This window comes from Chelonia mydas, chromosome 1 (genome assembly GCF_015237465.2).
Source record: "Chelonia mydas isolate rCheMyd1 chromosome 1, rCheMyd1.pri.v2, whole genome shotgun sequence".
Taxonomy (NCBI): domain Eukaryota; kingdom Metazoa; phylum Chordata; order Testudines; family Cheloniidae; genus Chelonia; species Chelonia mydas.
Genome location: NC_057849.1, coordinates 305,754,930 through 305,769,859, shown reverse-complemented (window position 1 = coordinate 305,769,859; position 14,930 = coordinate 305,754,930). Strand labels below are relative to the sequence as shown.

At 44.4% G+C, this 14,930-nt stretch overlaps 1 protein-coding gene across 26 annotated transcripts in view; it reads left to right on the top strand.

The window, feature by feature from the left end:
- Nucleotides 1-14,930, top strand: part of CADPS2 (calcium dependent secretion activator 2) — a 556,952-nt gene that overhangs the window by 194,016 nt on the left and 348,006 nt on the right. For all 26 annotated transcript variants that reach the window (XM_037888978.2, XM_037888976.2, XM_037888967.2 and 23 more), the window contains exon 4: nucleotides 7,850-7,930. In XM_037888978.2, coding sequence (XP_037744906.1) covers nucleotides 7,850-7,930 — 81 coding nt within the window. The remainder of the gene's footprint in view (nucleotides 1-7,849; nucleotides 7,931-14,930) is intronic.

Sequence of the window (14,930 nt, the reverse complement as noted above, 5' to 3'; positions counted from 1 at the left end):
TTTCACAACTTTGATGCATGATTTGCATGCATGATTTATCCCTGTCATATAAGATGATAAATTTACACATTGGAATCTGTAAATCTGTATTTATTCATGCCATATATAAGCAAATAAAAAAATTTCTCTAAGCTTATAGAAACTTTTTAATTTTAAAAGGTACTAATTTGAAAGGTACTAACCATCAAGAAATTGAACTCTGCACCAACATTGGGTGGGCTAGTATTAAATAGAGTCACAGTAGGTGACAACATTAGAATGTTTGTTAACCCTAATCCTTTAATTCAAAAGGTCGCTTTTCTTGCCTTTGCCCTCGGGAACTGAAGCACAGCATCAGAGAGATCCAATGACTGACCATTGGCATTTTCAAGTGATAAAATAGCAAGTGATGTCAGTTTCTTGTTGGCCATCGTTGATCGAAGATATGTTTTAATAAGCCTGAGCTTCGAATAGCTGTGCCCATGTCTCACAACTGTGATTGGCAGCATGAGCGGAGTCATCAAAGCTATCCATGCATTAGGAAAAGTGGCCTTCATCTCTACATCATGAATGAATTGGAGAACTTGGAGTGGAGAGGGCTTCCGATGTGGCAAAATATAATGGATGTTGTCGATTTTGACATAGAGGTCTTTGTCATTGACGTCTAAACATTTGCCATGTGTCAGCGTGTGGTGAAGGTCCGTACAATTGTTCGGGAGTGTTTTCCTGTCCACCGACAGCTTACTAAGGTCATACAACCCCCCGCCCCAGATCTTTTAATCGTACTTCATTTGTCCAAATCTTTCTTTGATGGGCACTCTAGCAGTGCCAACAAGTGAGCAAAAAACCCCTCCCTCTTGAATTTTTCTTCCGAGCTTCCTATCACCTCATCTCTGCCCTTGTAACCAAACTGTCTCTTTTTCCGATGAATACAAGTTTTCTTGAAGACAAGCTCAGCTCCTAAGTTTCGCCATTTCTTTGGCAGCAGTGATGGCATCTTCAAATCCGTTGTCTCTATAGACCTCAATGAAATCAAGCAACTTCTCATCAAAGTCGGAGTGGTTATGATATTCATTGAATTAATTGGAAATGCCTTGCTTACAACATTTACTTGGAACAGAGTATCGTGCCAAAACACAATTGAGACCAGAAATTTGAAGTCGGCAATCTGGTTTGCTAGACTTGGCGCCTCATGTCAAATTCCAACATCTGCTTTACTTGAGTGCTCCAGTTCCATCAGGGTGTCGTAAACCTCAGTCACGTGGTACCTCACTGGCCTTACACTGTCAATTTGGCTCTCCTAGCAAGTGTCACTTAGCGGCTTCACAATCAGATTTGTAACATAGTCAGTGAGGATCTTCCACCTGATAGTTGATGCTGAAAACAGGATGTGTATCCTTAGCAGTACTCTGAAGAGAGAGACTGAATCTAAAGATGGTGATGATGCATCTGACACAACCAGGTTGAGGGAATGGCATCCACAAGACATGAAGAAAGCTGTTGGATTCAGTGCAATGTGTAGATGCCACTGTTTCTTCCCTTCATGTTTGCACTGTTGTTATAGCCTTGGCCACGGCAGTCCCAAAGCTTTATTTCATTCTCATTCAAAACATTCATAAACAGTTCTGTTAGGCCTTTTCTAGTTGAGTCATCCATAGATCTGACAGATAAAGTGTTTCTGTACTTGAATACAGTCATCCTCCTCATCAATAAATCTTACTGTAAATAAATTCTTTTCACTGTGACTCGTGTCAGGAGTACAGTCTATTATTACGGTGTAGTACTTTGCCGAACCTCATCAATATTTTATCAAGTGCTTTCCTTTCCGTAAGGTCAGTCAATTTGTTTTGAATTGTTTTGCTGCAGTAATGATCCATAGTTTCTTTACGGACTACTCGATGTTGGTGCTCACGCATGACATCATCGTATTTCCCAAAGAACTCTACCAAACTGAGGAAATTACCATTATGTTCAGTGAACAACTTATCCGATGTGCCCCAGAAAGCCAAATTATTTGTTGCAAGGAAGAAGGTAATTGAGATCAGATGTTCAAGCATGTTCCTCTATGCTTGAACATCTGATCTATACATCTTGTATATATCTTGTCTGTGCATTTATTCAGCTTGAGCCTGGACTCGACCTCCATCCATTTGGAGTAGGCCATGTTGGTTAAGAGCATCAGCTAAATTATGTCAGCAATTGTACCCAGAAAGCGCAAACAACATTTGGCATTCTTGTAAAATATTTTACAATGAAAACAGAACACTTTGCCAGTTGATTTTGAGTAAACTAGTCAATGCTGATTCAGTTTCTCATCACTCTCGAGCACTCTTTCGCAGTGTGACTTTGAGAAGTGTCACTGCTGCTCATTTACAGGAAATGAAATATCCTTGATTTTGCCTGGCCCATTCAAAATTTTACAATCAATATTGGCAGAGTTTAGGATCACTGGCCATAAAGCAGGATCTGATGTATAGATTTGTGGTGTGCAGTTTTTCTCACTGCTGTTTCGGTCATAATGTGAGGCTGATTCTTCTTTATCATTTCTCTCCTTTTCATGAAAACCAGATTTTTCTTTATTATCACTCTCCTTTGCGCCACCAGGCGAACTGGATGATTCTCCATTACTTTCCTCACATTTCCATACCTTATTTTCAGGTAAATCTGCTAATTTGCAATTTTAAGCCTGGCAAAAGAAGTAACAGTATTTCTTTTACATTGTTGCATAGATAAGTGTTCGATAGATATCTCTGGTGTCTCATTAAATATGTCCTTTATTAGTCACTACTTACACTCCTCAAGTCTTAAAACGCAAGTACACTTTCACAATTACACAATAAAACAAGGGTCACAATATTGCAGCTGGGCTCTCACTTTACTTCAGTTTGTTCTTATATCTTGTCAACTGATTGGTAATGCCCCACCCTTTATATATCCATGAGAGCATGGCTGACCACATAGTAGGACAACATTTGAGAAAAATGTAGATCTCAGAAACTCTGGAAGGTTCTAGAAGATTCTACAAAGGTCCAGAACATTGAAGACATTGAAGAGTGATTTTTTCCCACTGTAACACTCCCATCTATCTGAAACAAAAGACTGATAAGAGTTTTTAAAAAAGAGTTTAATAGAAACCAGTTGAAGTATTTGGGAAAACTACACAGACTGGCCTTTAAATAAAACTTTATTCTGCTTGTTTTGCATGTGCAAATAATTTAAGGGTGAAACCAATACTCTGTTAGGATTTTATGTCCCCAGAGATGAGCTTTTACTGATGCCTCCTCCAGAAGTGCTCTTGATTAGGCGTTGGCCTTTTGTGTTTTCTGGCTTATTTGAGAGTTGCTGATCCTTCTACAGTACATACTTAGCTGCTAAGTACTCCTGGCTCCTAAGCTTGAGAAATTCTAGGAAGATTGACCGTCTTTTCTGGGGTCAACGCACAACGTTAGTAGTTTACTGCTCTTAGGCTGTGACACTGCAAAGAGTTATGAACGTGCTTAACTTTACAGTTGAAGTCAATGGGACTGTTTGGTGTGTGTAAAGTTAAGCACATGCATAAATCTTGGCAGAATCAGGGCCTCACAGACCTAGTGTTGCCGGGAACAGGTATCTTTTTCTGGGTACTCCTATCTTTGGTGACCAGGAAAGGGGACAGTATGGAAAACCTGTATCTACATATTCCATGCCTACCATGTTTCTTAATGCCACATACTCACAGGACAACCATGAATCTGACCCTGGGCTTTTTCCTTACCCTCTCATTCCCAGGAGCAGTGCTGGACTGCATTTGTTGCTGGTAGAATGGAGGAATCAACCTTTCCCCCCTCTAACATCATAAGAAGGCTTCTAAACTATTCTGCTGTGACTAGGATGGCCATTGAGCACATGCGCAGAATACCAGACATTCCGGACTTATGGGAGCGATGTTACACCACTCCTCCTTGCGTGATCCTGCCCCCACCATCATGACCTTGCATGAGGTCATGCTGGTGGGGACAGAGTGGTGCTGTCTTCAATATGGTGTCCTCCATCCCATGCAGTGTGATGCTCGACAAAACCATGTCCAGTTTTACATTCATACTGGACAGGGGACAAACCTTGAGGAAACAGAACTGTCCAGCTTAAAACGGAACACATGACCTGCCAAACTGACCTTTATTGCACCACAGTGGCTGACAACTTTTCCATGGTTGTATGCAATGATGCTGTAGCCGTGATGGTCCCAGGATATTAGAGAGACAAGGTGGGTGAGATAATATCTTTTATTGGATCAATTTCTGTTGGTGAGAGAGACAAGCTTTCGAGCCACACACAGCTCTTCTTCATGTCTTCTTGAGCTCTGTGTGGCTCGAAAGCTTGTCTCTCTCACCAAAAGAAGTTGATACAATAAAAGATACTACCTTAGTCACCATATGTCTCTAATTTTTCCTCTTGGCTATCAGACTGAAATGCCATGGTGGGAACCGTTGGCTACCTCAGGTAGGCACCTCTCAGCGGCCACCCAATATAGCGGGATCCCAACTAGTCAGCATGGGAAGAAATGATTACTGGGGAATATTATGTGGCCCAGGAGCTGCCAGCCATTCAAAGAACATAGAAGCAAGTAATAGTGCTTTTTGATTGATGTGACAGAAATGAAAATGGACTCCAAAACTGCAGATGTGTTTAAAATACTTTGAATTCAGTCATTAATTTAGAATACATTTAAAGCTGCACATTTGTTATTTCACATTAACATGGAATTAAAAAGTTACAAGAAACTAATTTAACATTAATGAAATGCTCAGGGGGAAGAGCGAACTTTAATAATTATGGATGGGAAGAACTATAATTTTTGTCAGGTCAATATTCCCATTTGTATATAATTAAAATGTTTTAATTTCTTCTATGAATGATATTTGACATACTGTGTGTGTATAGGAACTCAATGAACATCATGGAATTTAGTGCATTACCTCTTCCGCTTTAAGTTTTTCTTGTACTTTAGCCATATTTTTCGCATAGTGCCATTTCCCTTTTGTGTCAAAATGCATGAATATATGTTAGGGTCCTTTAGGTAATAGAACAGTAAACAAAGGATATTTACAATCAGAACTGCAAATCATGCTGTCCTTGGATTTCAACCTCTAAAAACATGGGTGCTCATTCAGTAGACCTATGCTCCCTTTCTGTATTGTTTATGTACATAAACAAATAGGTAGTAAACTGATCAAGATGTTATGCTATTGATCTGACCTGTGGTTCTTACTCAGATAAACTCACGTTGAAGCCAGTTTTGCCTAAGTAAGGGCTATTACAGCAGCATCTGCTTAATCAGAATGACCTCCATAAGTAGGTGATCTTATTTGCCACTTAGGCAGAATTCCCAGTTATTGGAGGATGTCATTTCAATAGTAATGCTATCTATGGAGCTGAAGATGCAGAAACATAGACATTGCCATATTGGATCAGGATAGCCATCCATCTAGTCTGGTATCCTGTCACTGACATTAGTTAGTACTAAATGCTTCAGAGGAAGGTCCAAGTAAAATCTGCAGTAGCCAGTTATTGTTTCTCCTAACTAGTCTCCTGCCCAATCAGCCCCAGTCTCCTCCTTGCTCCCAGTCCCAGTGTCCTGCAAAGCAAGTCTCAGTATTCCCTGCACTCCACTCCCCAGTCCCAGGTTCCCTCTCCCTTGATAGGTTCCTTGTTCCAATCTACTTACCCCACCCCTCCTTTGCAGGTGTGACTCTTGTCCCCTCTGCATTTGAATCAGGCAGCTTCCTTCACCACTCAGTTTGGGTCCAGCAGCAAGTCACAGAGTGCAGAAGAGCCTCACTCTTCTTTGTTCAGGGACCTGGACCTTGCATGACCCTCATCAGCCCAAAGCTGCAATTGCAGGGAAAGTGCTGGTCAGCCCCAGGTTGGCGCATGCCCAGTAAAGACAATCTTAGGGAATTTAGCTACTAAAAATGACCATGTGTGAACTGAGATTATATTTCAAAGGTTTATAACTTGGCTTAATGTGGGTGGATTATCACATGGACAGCAAAAGACCTCCCTGCTCCAAAGCATGGAGCAATAGAGCTGTTCAAGGAAAAGGTCATAAAAAAAAAATTAACACGGGCAAACTATATATTTTTCCTTAACTTCTTTCTTGGCAGTGACTGAACTCTTTGGGCTGAAATTTTTGGAAAAAAATTCAGTCTGAGGCAGACAGCTGGCATAGAAAATGTCACCCCAAATTGTTCAACTTTGGTGAAGTTATAAGCAACTGAAAAGAGGGTCTAATAATGGGAAGTGTTGGGTAACCTTAACAATCAGTGCTATCAGCCCTGTCTATAACAATAATAAAAATACCTTTGCTCTTTTAAGAGATGGGAGAGAGAGGAAAATATATTGAAGAAAATGGAGTGAAAAGCTTAGGCTGGAGAGAGACAAGCAATTGGCAAAAATAATTGACTGGCAGAAAGGATTTGTTGATGAGCATGTGAATAAAACTAGGAGGTCTCTTGAGAATGTCCAGGGGGGCGTAACAGCATGTAGTAGAGAGGAGCAGGTAGCGAGAAAGCAAGGAGCAACTAAAGAATGTTTTGTCCCCAGATCGTACATACTTTGTGCTGGGCTTTGTAATCTGCATTTTCCAAGGAGCACAATGGTCTTGGCAGTTCATAGATGGAGATGTGGTCTCTAATGTAGCTTGGACCTTATCCATTAATTGTTTTAAGACTTTGGACCTAATCTTCAAACTGGCTATTATAATACCATTTGGCGAGACAGTAAGATATCTTGGGTCTTGCTCTCTATATATGTTGATGACACCTGTCTGCATCTCCCATTCTCCTCTGATGCAATCACTGCCATGATAAGATGCCACAATGCTTACAAGAGATCAGCTTTTTGAATGAAGAGCAGCTGGCTCAAACTCAGCCCTGCCAAAACGAAAATGATCCTGGTTGGCCAGGGAGATGCTTTGAAGAACTAGCCGGGAAGCTGTCACTGTATGTAAAACTGAATGTGAAAACAACAGAAATACTCCCGCTGATGTAAAATGTGGCTCCTCCATGGTTTAGGCTGCCATGAGCACATCACAGACAAGGCTCTACTCCCTCCACTCATTCCCATAATAAAAACCAGCTGTTAAAATGGTTCATGTGATTTTAAAATGGCATGGATGGTTCTATTTATGTAATCTTAGTCCTTCCTCGCCTTCCCTGTTTTTTGTCTCTCTCACTTACTGTATCTATCTAAAATGTATACTGTAAGGTCCTTTGACAATCCTGCATTCCATCTCCCATGAAGCACTTTTGGAAGTTATAACGTCCTAATAATGAGGACAATATTGGGAATTTTTAATCGCAACTAATCTATATAAATCTCTTTGTATGTCAGAGCTCTAGTGGCTAATGCCTCCATGATAATTTGCATTTGTACTTGTCATGATACATTCAGTGTTCTTGTAACTGTGTTGGTTCCAGGATATTAGAGAGACAAGGTAGGTGAGGTAATATCTTTTATCTTTTGAGCTTACACAGAGCTGAAGAAGAGCTCTGTGTAAGCTTGAAAGATTGTCTCTCTCACCAACAGAAGTTGGTCCAATAAACTATTACATTAAATAAAATATAAATAATATTACCTCATCCACCTTGTCTTTCTAATGATGATGTTTTGTCACAATTCACTGACAAATTGAAATTGTCTTGCATTTCTGATGAAAGTCAGACCTTTAATGTTTGTGTAGCATTTTACTGTAAACAGATAGAAACTATTTGAAGCTTTTCTGTTATTCCCTTATTTTGAAATGTATGATTTTTATTATAATTAAAACAGCCAATTACCATAGCTTGTCCCACATGATTAATTTTTGCATTTTGTGTGCTCTGTACCGAAGCTGGATAATGCAGATGAACAAGCAGCTCAGATCCGACGCGAACTAGATGGACGTCTACAAATGGCAGAACAAATGACAAAGGTAAATTATGATTGTCACTTTCATGATTGCAATTTTAAATGGTGTGTGTGAGTGCATGTGTACATGCCATATACCCTTCTGAATATTATAACCATTGATCCTTTTAAAAGAAAAATTAAGCAAATTAGGTCAGTTGTGCTGTGCAGCCGTTTGGAAGAACAGACTAGTTCCAGTCTAGTGCATTTGTCTGTCTGTCTGTCTGTCTCTCGTTTTATTTATTTATATATATATACACACACACACACACACACAGAGAGAGAGAGAGGGAGAGACCTTGATAAGTCATATATAGTGTGATCTGTTTCTGACATTCTCCGCGAACTCAATGGGAGAGAAAAGAAAGAGTGTGTGTAATTCATACACACATGAGTATGGTATGGTATAAAATTTGTATCAGCATGAGTTTGGGATGGATTTTGGCATTACGAGTAGCAAAGCCATCAGAGAGTTGTGCAGGCCATCCTAAATGGTAATGGATAGATTAAAGAGAATATTTTTTATAAATGTTTTAGAAAATTGGATCTATTTTAAACCAGACCAGAGTGTACCACTGACCTGTTAATGCGCATCAGCAGGGTCCATACGGACAATTAGTGAATGGCAAGCTAGTGCAGGGTAAATTCACATGTCAGCTTGCTGTGAACTAAATGATTATGTAGACAAGGCCATATAATTACTATGGCCCAGAGCATGTCCTCCCATGTTAAAAACTATGAGCGGAAGATAATGGGGAGTAAATCTCTGGCATTATTCATTAGGAGAGAACATCCCTAACTTTGTACCATAGGCCACATCACTCCATGGTTGGGGGCAGGATTTCCCAATTGCAGAAAGAGCCAAATGAGCCTCTCCCAAACCTAGTATTCCCTGGGAGGCACTGGGTCATAAATAAGGAACTTCTGTACTAGTTCTGTACTCTGGTGGCTCCCCAGCCCCTTGCTAGTGTAGCGCTAATGCATATCCCAATCATATATACGGTTTGCTCCATGTGTGTATTTAAAAACCCTTCTCCTCTTCTTCAAGTGCTTCCTCATGTCCATTCCAAGTAGGTGTGTGCACGCCGCGTGCACGGTCGTCGGAAGGTTTTCCCCCTAGCAGTACCCGTCGGGTCGGCTCTGGACCCCCTGGAGTCGTGCCTTCATGGCAGTGTATATAGGTTCCTGCCTAACCACAGCCTCCTCAGTTTCTTCTTAACACCAGTGACGGTTGTGGAGCAGCTCTATTCTCTTGCAAGCGATCCACTACCGGACTTTTTCTTGTTGTACCTGTAAATAGTTAAAACTTAGTATTAGTTCCAGTAGTTTATAGTTAGCTAAGTTTTAGTTAGGGCTTTCCCCCACCACCTTTCCCTCCCGGGGACCAGGGCATGCCTCGGTCTCAAGGGTTCAAACCGTGCGGGTCCTGTCTGAAGCCTATGCCAAAGGGAGACCCACATGACTGCTGCTTAAAGTGTTTGGGGAAGCCCATCAGACTGAGAAGTGCAAAATCTGCAGAAGGTTCCGCCCACGGACTAAGAAGGAGAGGGACTATAGGGTGAAATTACTCCTCATGGATCCAGCCCTTCGTCCCCAGCCTGCACAGGTGGTATTCGACCCCAAGCCCAGCACTTCAGTGCGGAGTGCACCGGCCTCAGTAAGAGAGGCTGTGATGCCGTGAAAGGACTTGGGCTCCAGGGACCCTAAGCACCGCCATTCCCCAGCGCAGAAGACCTCCTCCAGTGCAAGTGCCAGGCACCGCTCTCATTTGCCAGTGCCACACAAGAAAAAGACTGACAGAGGTTGCTCACCCACTAGAGTAGTAGAGCAAGGAGGCAACAGCGGGATGCATCCCGCACCGGGTCACCCTGTTCCGGCTCCGAATCAATCAGCACCGTCAACTCTGGCTTCACAGGGAGGTCCATCGAGTCCGTTTCTCATGGAATCCCTGGGGTGGGGTTGTCGGGTGGAGGAGTTAGACCTTCCCTCCCCGCCAGACACCTTTGAGGCATGTAGGGACCTCATAGCGATGACGGTAGAGTCCCCCCACAGGCACCACAAAGAGGCACTGTGCCTTCTTAGGGAAAGCTGGCAATGATGCAGCACTCCTTGCCCTCACAGTGGCACCGTTCCCCAGCACCATCTCGCTCAGCAACACCTTGGTCACTGAGGTCGGAGTCCTCATCTGACTCAGAGGTGGAGTTGTACGTGGCTAGGCGATGCTGGCACTGCTCCAGACAAGAGGAAGGGCAACCATTGACTATGAAGCCGTGGCCACCACAGGGGCAGGTGCCTGCTCAGTGTCCTTTCTGGACCCCGTGGGCCTACCACCAAGCCCAAGAGCTGGAGTCCAGATCCTTGTCAGTGTTATTGGAGCATGGGCCCCTCCATCATCATCATCTGTAGCCCATGAACCTCCGTGAGGCCAAGAGATGGGCACGCAGGCCTGCACTGAGACCACAGCAGGACTGGCACCGGGGCCAGTACCAGGATGTGTCAGTGCAGTGGGATCTCCTCAAGCTGGAGGGTCAGGATAACCTGGTGCCTCTGCGGGCATCTTCCTTATCCTCCCCTGATGAAGCATTGGCGGGCACATCGACCACGCTTCCGGCCATGAACAACAGAGCCCACCAAGAGTTGCTCAGAAGGGTGTTTCAAAATTTGAGCATGCAGGAAGAGGAGGTGTCGGAGGAGACCGACGCCAGGGGTGACATTCTGAGGTGGCTTTTCCCTCATTAAGACCATCCAGAACACTACTAAAGCATTGTGGCAAAAGCGCGCTTCCCCTCCCCACACAGACAAAATGGGTGGAGAGGAAGTATTTTGTGCCTTCAAAAGGGTATGAGTATCTGTGCATTCACCCTCAGCTGGGCACTCTTGTGGTGGAGGTTGCCAATGAAGAGGCAAGGCAAAGATAGTCGGGACCCACTCCTAAGTCCACGGAGGTGAAGAAGCTGGATCTCTTCGGTAGGAAAGTATATTCTACCGGGTGGGGGTGGGGGGTCCAGCTTCACAATCCCAACCAGCAGGCAGTCCTAAGCTGCTACAGTTTTAACTCTTGGACTATGTTGTCCAAATTCAAGGAGCTAGTTCTGGTGGACTCGCACTAGGAGTTTGCTGCTGTTCTTGAGGAAGGCAAGGTCATCATGAGGACCTCCTTACAGGCCTCCCTAGATTCGGTGGACTCAGCAGCTCATACTTTGTCGACAGTCATAGCCATGAGAAGGAGCTCATGGCTTCAGGTGTCGGGACTCCCGCACAAAGTCCATCAGACAATCCAGGACTTTCCTTCTGACTGTTTAGGGCTTTTCTCGGAGCAAACAGACTCTAAGCTCGATAGCGTGAAAGACTCACGGGCAATACTAAAGTCCCTGGGGCTTCATATGCCAGCCCTCCCGACAGAGGAAGCATTTTAAGCCGCATTTTACCCCTTGCTTCTACCCTGCCCCACCTACATAGGACTATAGCAAGAAGCAGGGCAGGAGTAATAGACGGAGATCCTTTCAGTCGTCCTTGAACCAGGGCCTGGGATCAGCGAAGCAGTCTTCAACCTGCAAGCCAAACTTGGAAGGTGGACATGGGGGGCAACACACCAGTGCAGATCCTGGATCCTTCCCCTCCCTTTGTGAATCATCTATCCCATTTCTACCATGCCTGGGCACAAATCACCTCAGACCAATGGGTCTTGAGCATGGTAGAATTGGGATATTCCCTCCAATTCTGTTCACTCCTTTCCCCTCCCTCTTCAGGGACCCTTCTCATGAACAACTTCTCATGCAGGAGGTGCAAACACTCCCACAACTCGAGGTGGTAGAGGAGGTCCCTCTGGAGTTCAAGGGCAGAGGGTTCTATTCCTGGTATTTCCTAATCCCCAAGGCCAAGGGTCGGCTCAACCTATTTTAGATGTGCAAAACCTCAACAGGTTGATGAAGAAATTAAAGTTCCGCACGGTCTCCCTGGCTTCCATTATCCTCTCCCTGGATCCGGGGGACTGGTATGCCGCCCTTGACTTGAAGGACATGTACTTTCACATGTCCATAGTCCCATCCCACAAACGGTTCCTCCACTTTGTGGTCAACAACACTCACTATCGATTTACAGTTCTCCTTTTCAGCCTCTCGGCGGCCCCTTGGATGTTCAGCAAGTGCATGTTGGTCATGGCAGCTTTCCTGTGGAAGCGGCAACTGCAAGTATTCCTGTACCTAGATGACTGTCCAATCAAAGGCCGCTCCAAGGACAAAGTTGGAGGTTCATGTGAGCCTAGTTCGGACAACATTCCACAGGCTTGGTCTGATACTGAACGCGGTGAAATGGACCCTAGCCCTGACTCAGAGGATAGAGTTCATAGGAGGTCTCCTAGATTCTGGTCAAGCCAGGCATTTCTTCCGGAAACTTGCTTTCTCACCATGGGCGCCATCATAGAGGAACTCAGGCGATACCCCACCACTACGGTACAAAATTGCCTGAAGCTGCTCGGCCATATGGCCATTTGTACATATGTAGTACAGCATGCCAGGTTGCGGCTCCGTCCCCTTTAGGCGTGGCTAGCCTCATTGTACAGGCTGAACCGAGACCGTCTAGACAAGTTGGTCACACTCTCTCCTCCAGTTATTGAGTCCTTCCGGTGGTGGCTTGACCCGCAAGCGTTGTGTTTGAGATTGACCTTCTCTGGGCCCCAACCTTCGCTGTCTCTAGTAACATATGTGTCGGAGATGGATTGGGAGGGCGGAGGTGCACTTCGGAAGAATCAGGACTCCAAGTCTCTGGTCCCAAACAGAACTTCTGCTGCACATCAATATAAGGGAACTATGTATCATTTGCTGTGCTTGCCAGATGTTACACATCTGCCCTCCAGATGGATTTGAATCAGGATTGACAAACAATACAACAGCAATTGTCATAAATGTAAAGGGAAGGGTAACCACCTTTCTGTATACAGTGCTATAAAATCCCTCCTGGCCAGAGGCAACATCCTGTTACCTGTAAAGGGTTAAGAAGCTCAGCTAACGTGGCTGGCACCTGACCCAAAGGACCAATAAGGGGGACAAGATACTTTCAAATCTTGGGCGAGGAAGGCTTTTGTTTGTCCTCTTTGTTTACGTGATTGTTCTCTCTTGGGACTGAGAGAGGCCAGACAGAAATCCATCTTCTCCAACCCATCCTAATCCAAGTCTCCAATATTGCAACCAGTATAAGTAAGCCAGGCAAGGCGGATTAGTTTATCTTTTGTTTTATGTGAATTTTCCCTGTGTTAAGAGGGAGGTTTATTTTTGTTTTCTGTAACTTTAAGGTTTTGCCCAGAGGTGGATCCTCTGTGTTTTGAATCTGAATACTCTGTAAAGTATTTTCCATCCTGATTTTACAGAGATGATTTTTACCTTTTCTTTAAATAAAATCTTTCTTTTAAGAACCTGACTGATTTTTCCATTGTTCCAAGATCCAGGGGTTTGGGTCTTTGACGATTTTGTAACCAATTGGTTCGGATATTATTCTCAAGCCTCCCCAGGAAAGGGGGTGTGTAGGGCTTGAGGGGATATTTTTTCAGGGAGGACGTCTCCCAAGTGGTCTCTTTCCCTGTTCTTTGTTTAAAACGCTTGGTGGTGGCAGCATACTGTTCAAGGACAAGGCAAAGTTTGTACCTTGGGGAAGTTTTTAACCTAAGATGGTAAGAATAAGCTTAGGGGGTCTTTCATGCGGGACCCCACATCTGTATCGTAGAGTTCAGAATGGGGAAGGAACCCTGACAACAATGTTCTATATAAACAGACAGGGTGGTACTCCCTCTTCTCCCCTGTGCCAGGAAGCCCTCAAGCTGTGGGACTTCTGCATTGCCCCCTCCATACATCTGCAGGCATCTCACGTTCCAGACTCTCAGAACAAACTGGCCGATCATCTCAGCAGGTCTTTTCACAACCATGAGTGGTCCTTCTGCCTGGATGTCGCAATCAATATCTTCCAAAGGTGGGAATTTCCCCAGACAGACTTGTTTACAACACGGGGCAACAGGAAGTGTCAGCAGTTCTGTTCCTTCCTGAATCATGGCCTGGGCTTGCTCACAGACACCTTTCTCCTCTGTTGGAATAGGCACTTGCTGTATGCATTCCCGCCCTTCCTGCTCGTATGCAAGATCCTGCTGAAGGTCCACAGAAAAGGAGCATCAATTATCTTGATAGCACCAGGATGGCCGTGTCAACACTGGTTCACCACTCTTCTAGACCTGTCAGTGGACACACCTATAACACTTCCCCGGATCCCCAACTTGATCACACGGGGTCATGGCCCCCTCCAGCATCCCAATCTAGAGACTCTCCACCTCATGGCAAAGAAACTCCATGGATAAACCCCTTGGCGCTCAAATGCTTAGACTCCGTTAGGGAGGTTCTTCTTGGCAGCAGGAAACCATCCATTCAAGCCACTTATCTGCCTAAGTGGAAGAGATTCTCAATTTGGTCACTGCAAAAAGACACTCTGCCATTACAGTCATTGATTCCTTTTATTCTGGATTATTTACTGTACCTAAACCAGCACGGCCTGGCAGTGTCATCAATAAAGGTGTACCTGGCTGCCATCTTGGCTTTCCACCCCGATTCTGCTGGCCGGTCAGTATTCGCTAACCCTAGGGTTGGCCGCTTTCTCAAAGGACTAGATAGACTGTACCGTCAGGTAAGACAGCTGATTCCCCCCCCCATGGAATCTCAATCTGCTGCGCTCAAGGCTAATGGGCCCTCCTTTTGAGCCATAGCAACATGCTCTTGCCTTTATCTTTCCTGGAAAGTGGCATTCCTAGTGGCTATAACTTCAGCCAGGAGGGTGTCTGAGCTTAAGAGCTTGACGTCCAAGCCCCTTTATACTGTTTTTACAAGGACAAGGTCCAGCCTTCCTCCCAAAGGTAGTTTCGCAATTCCATGCGAACCAGGACATTTTTCTTCCACTGTTCTTCCCTAAGCAGCATGCTAGTAACCATGAACGGATGCTCCACTCCCTGGATGTCAGACGAGCATTAGCTTTTTACATTGAATGGACGA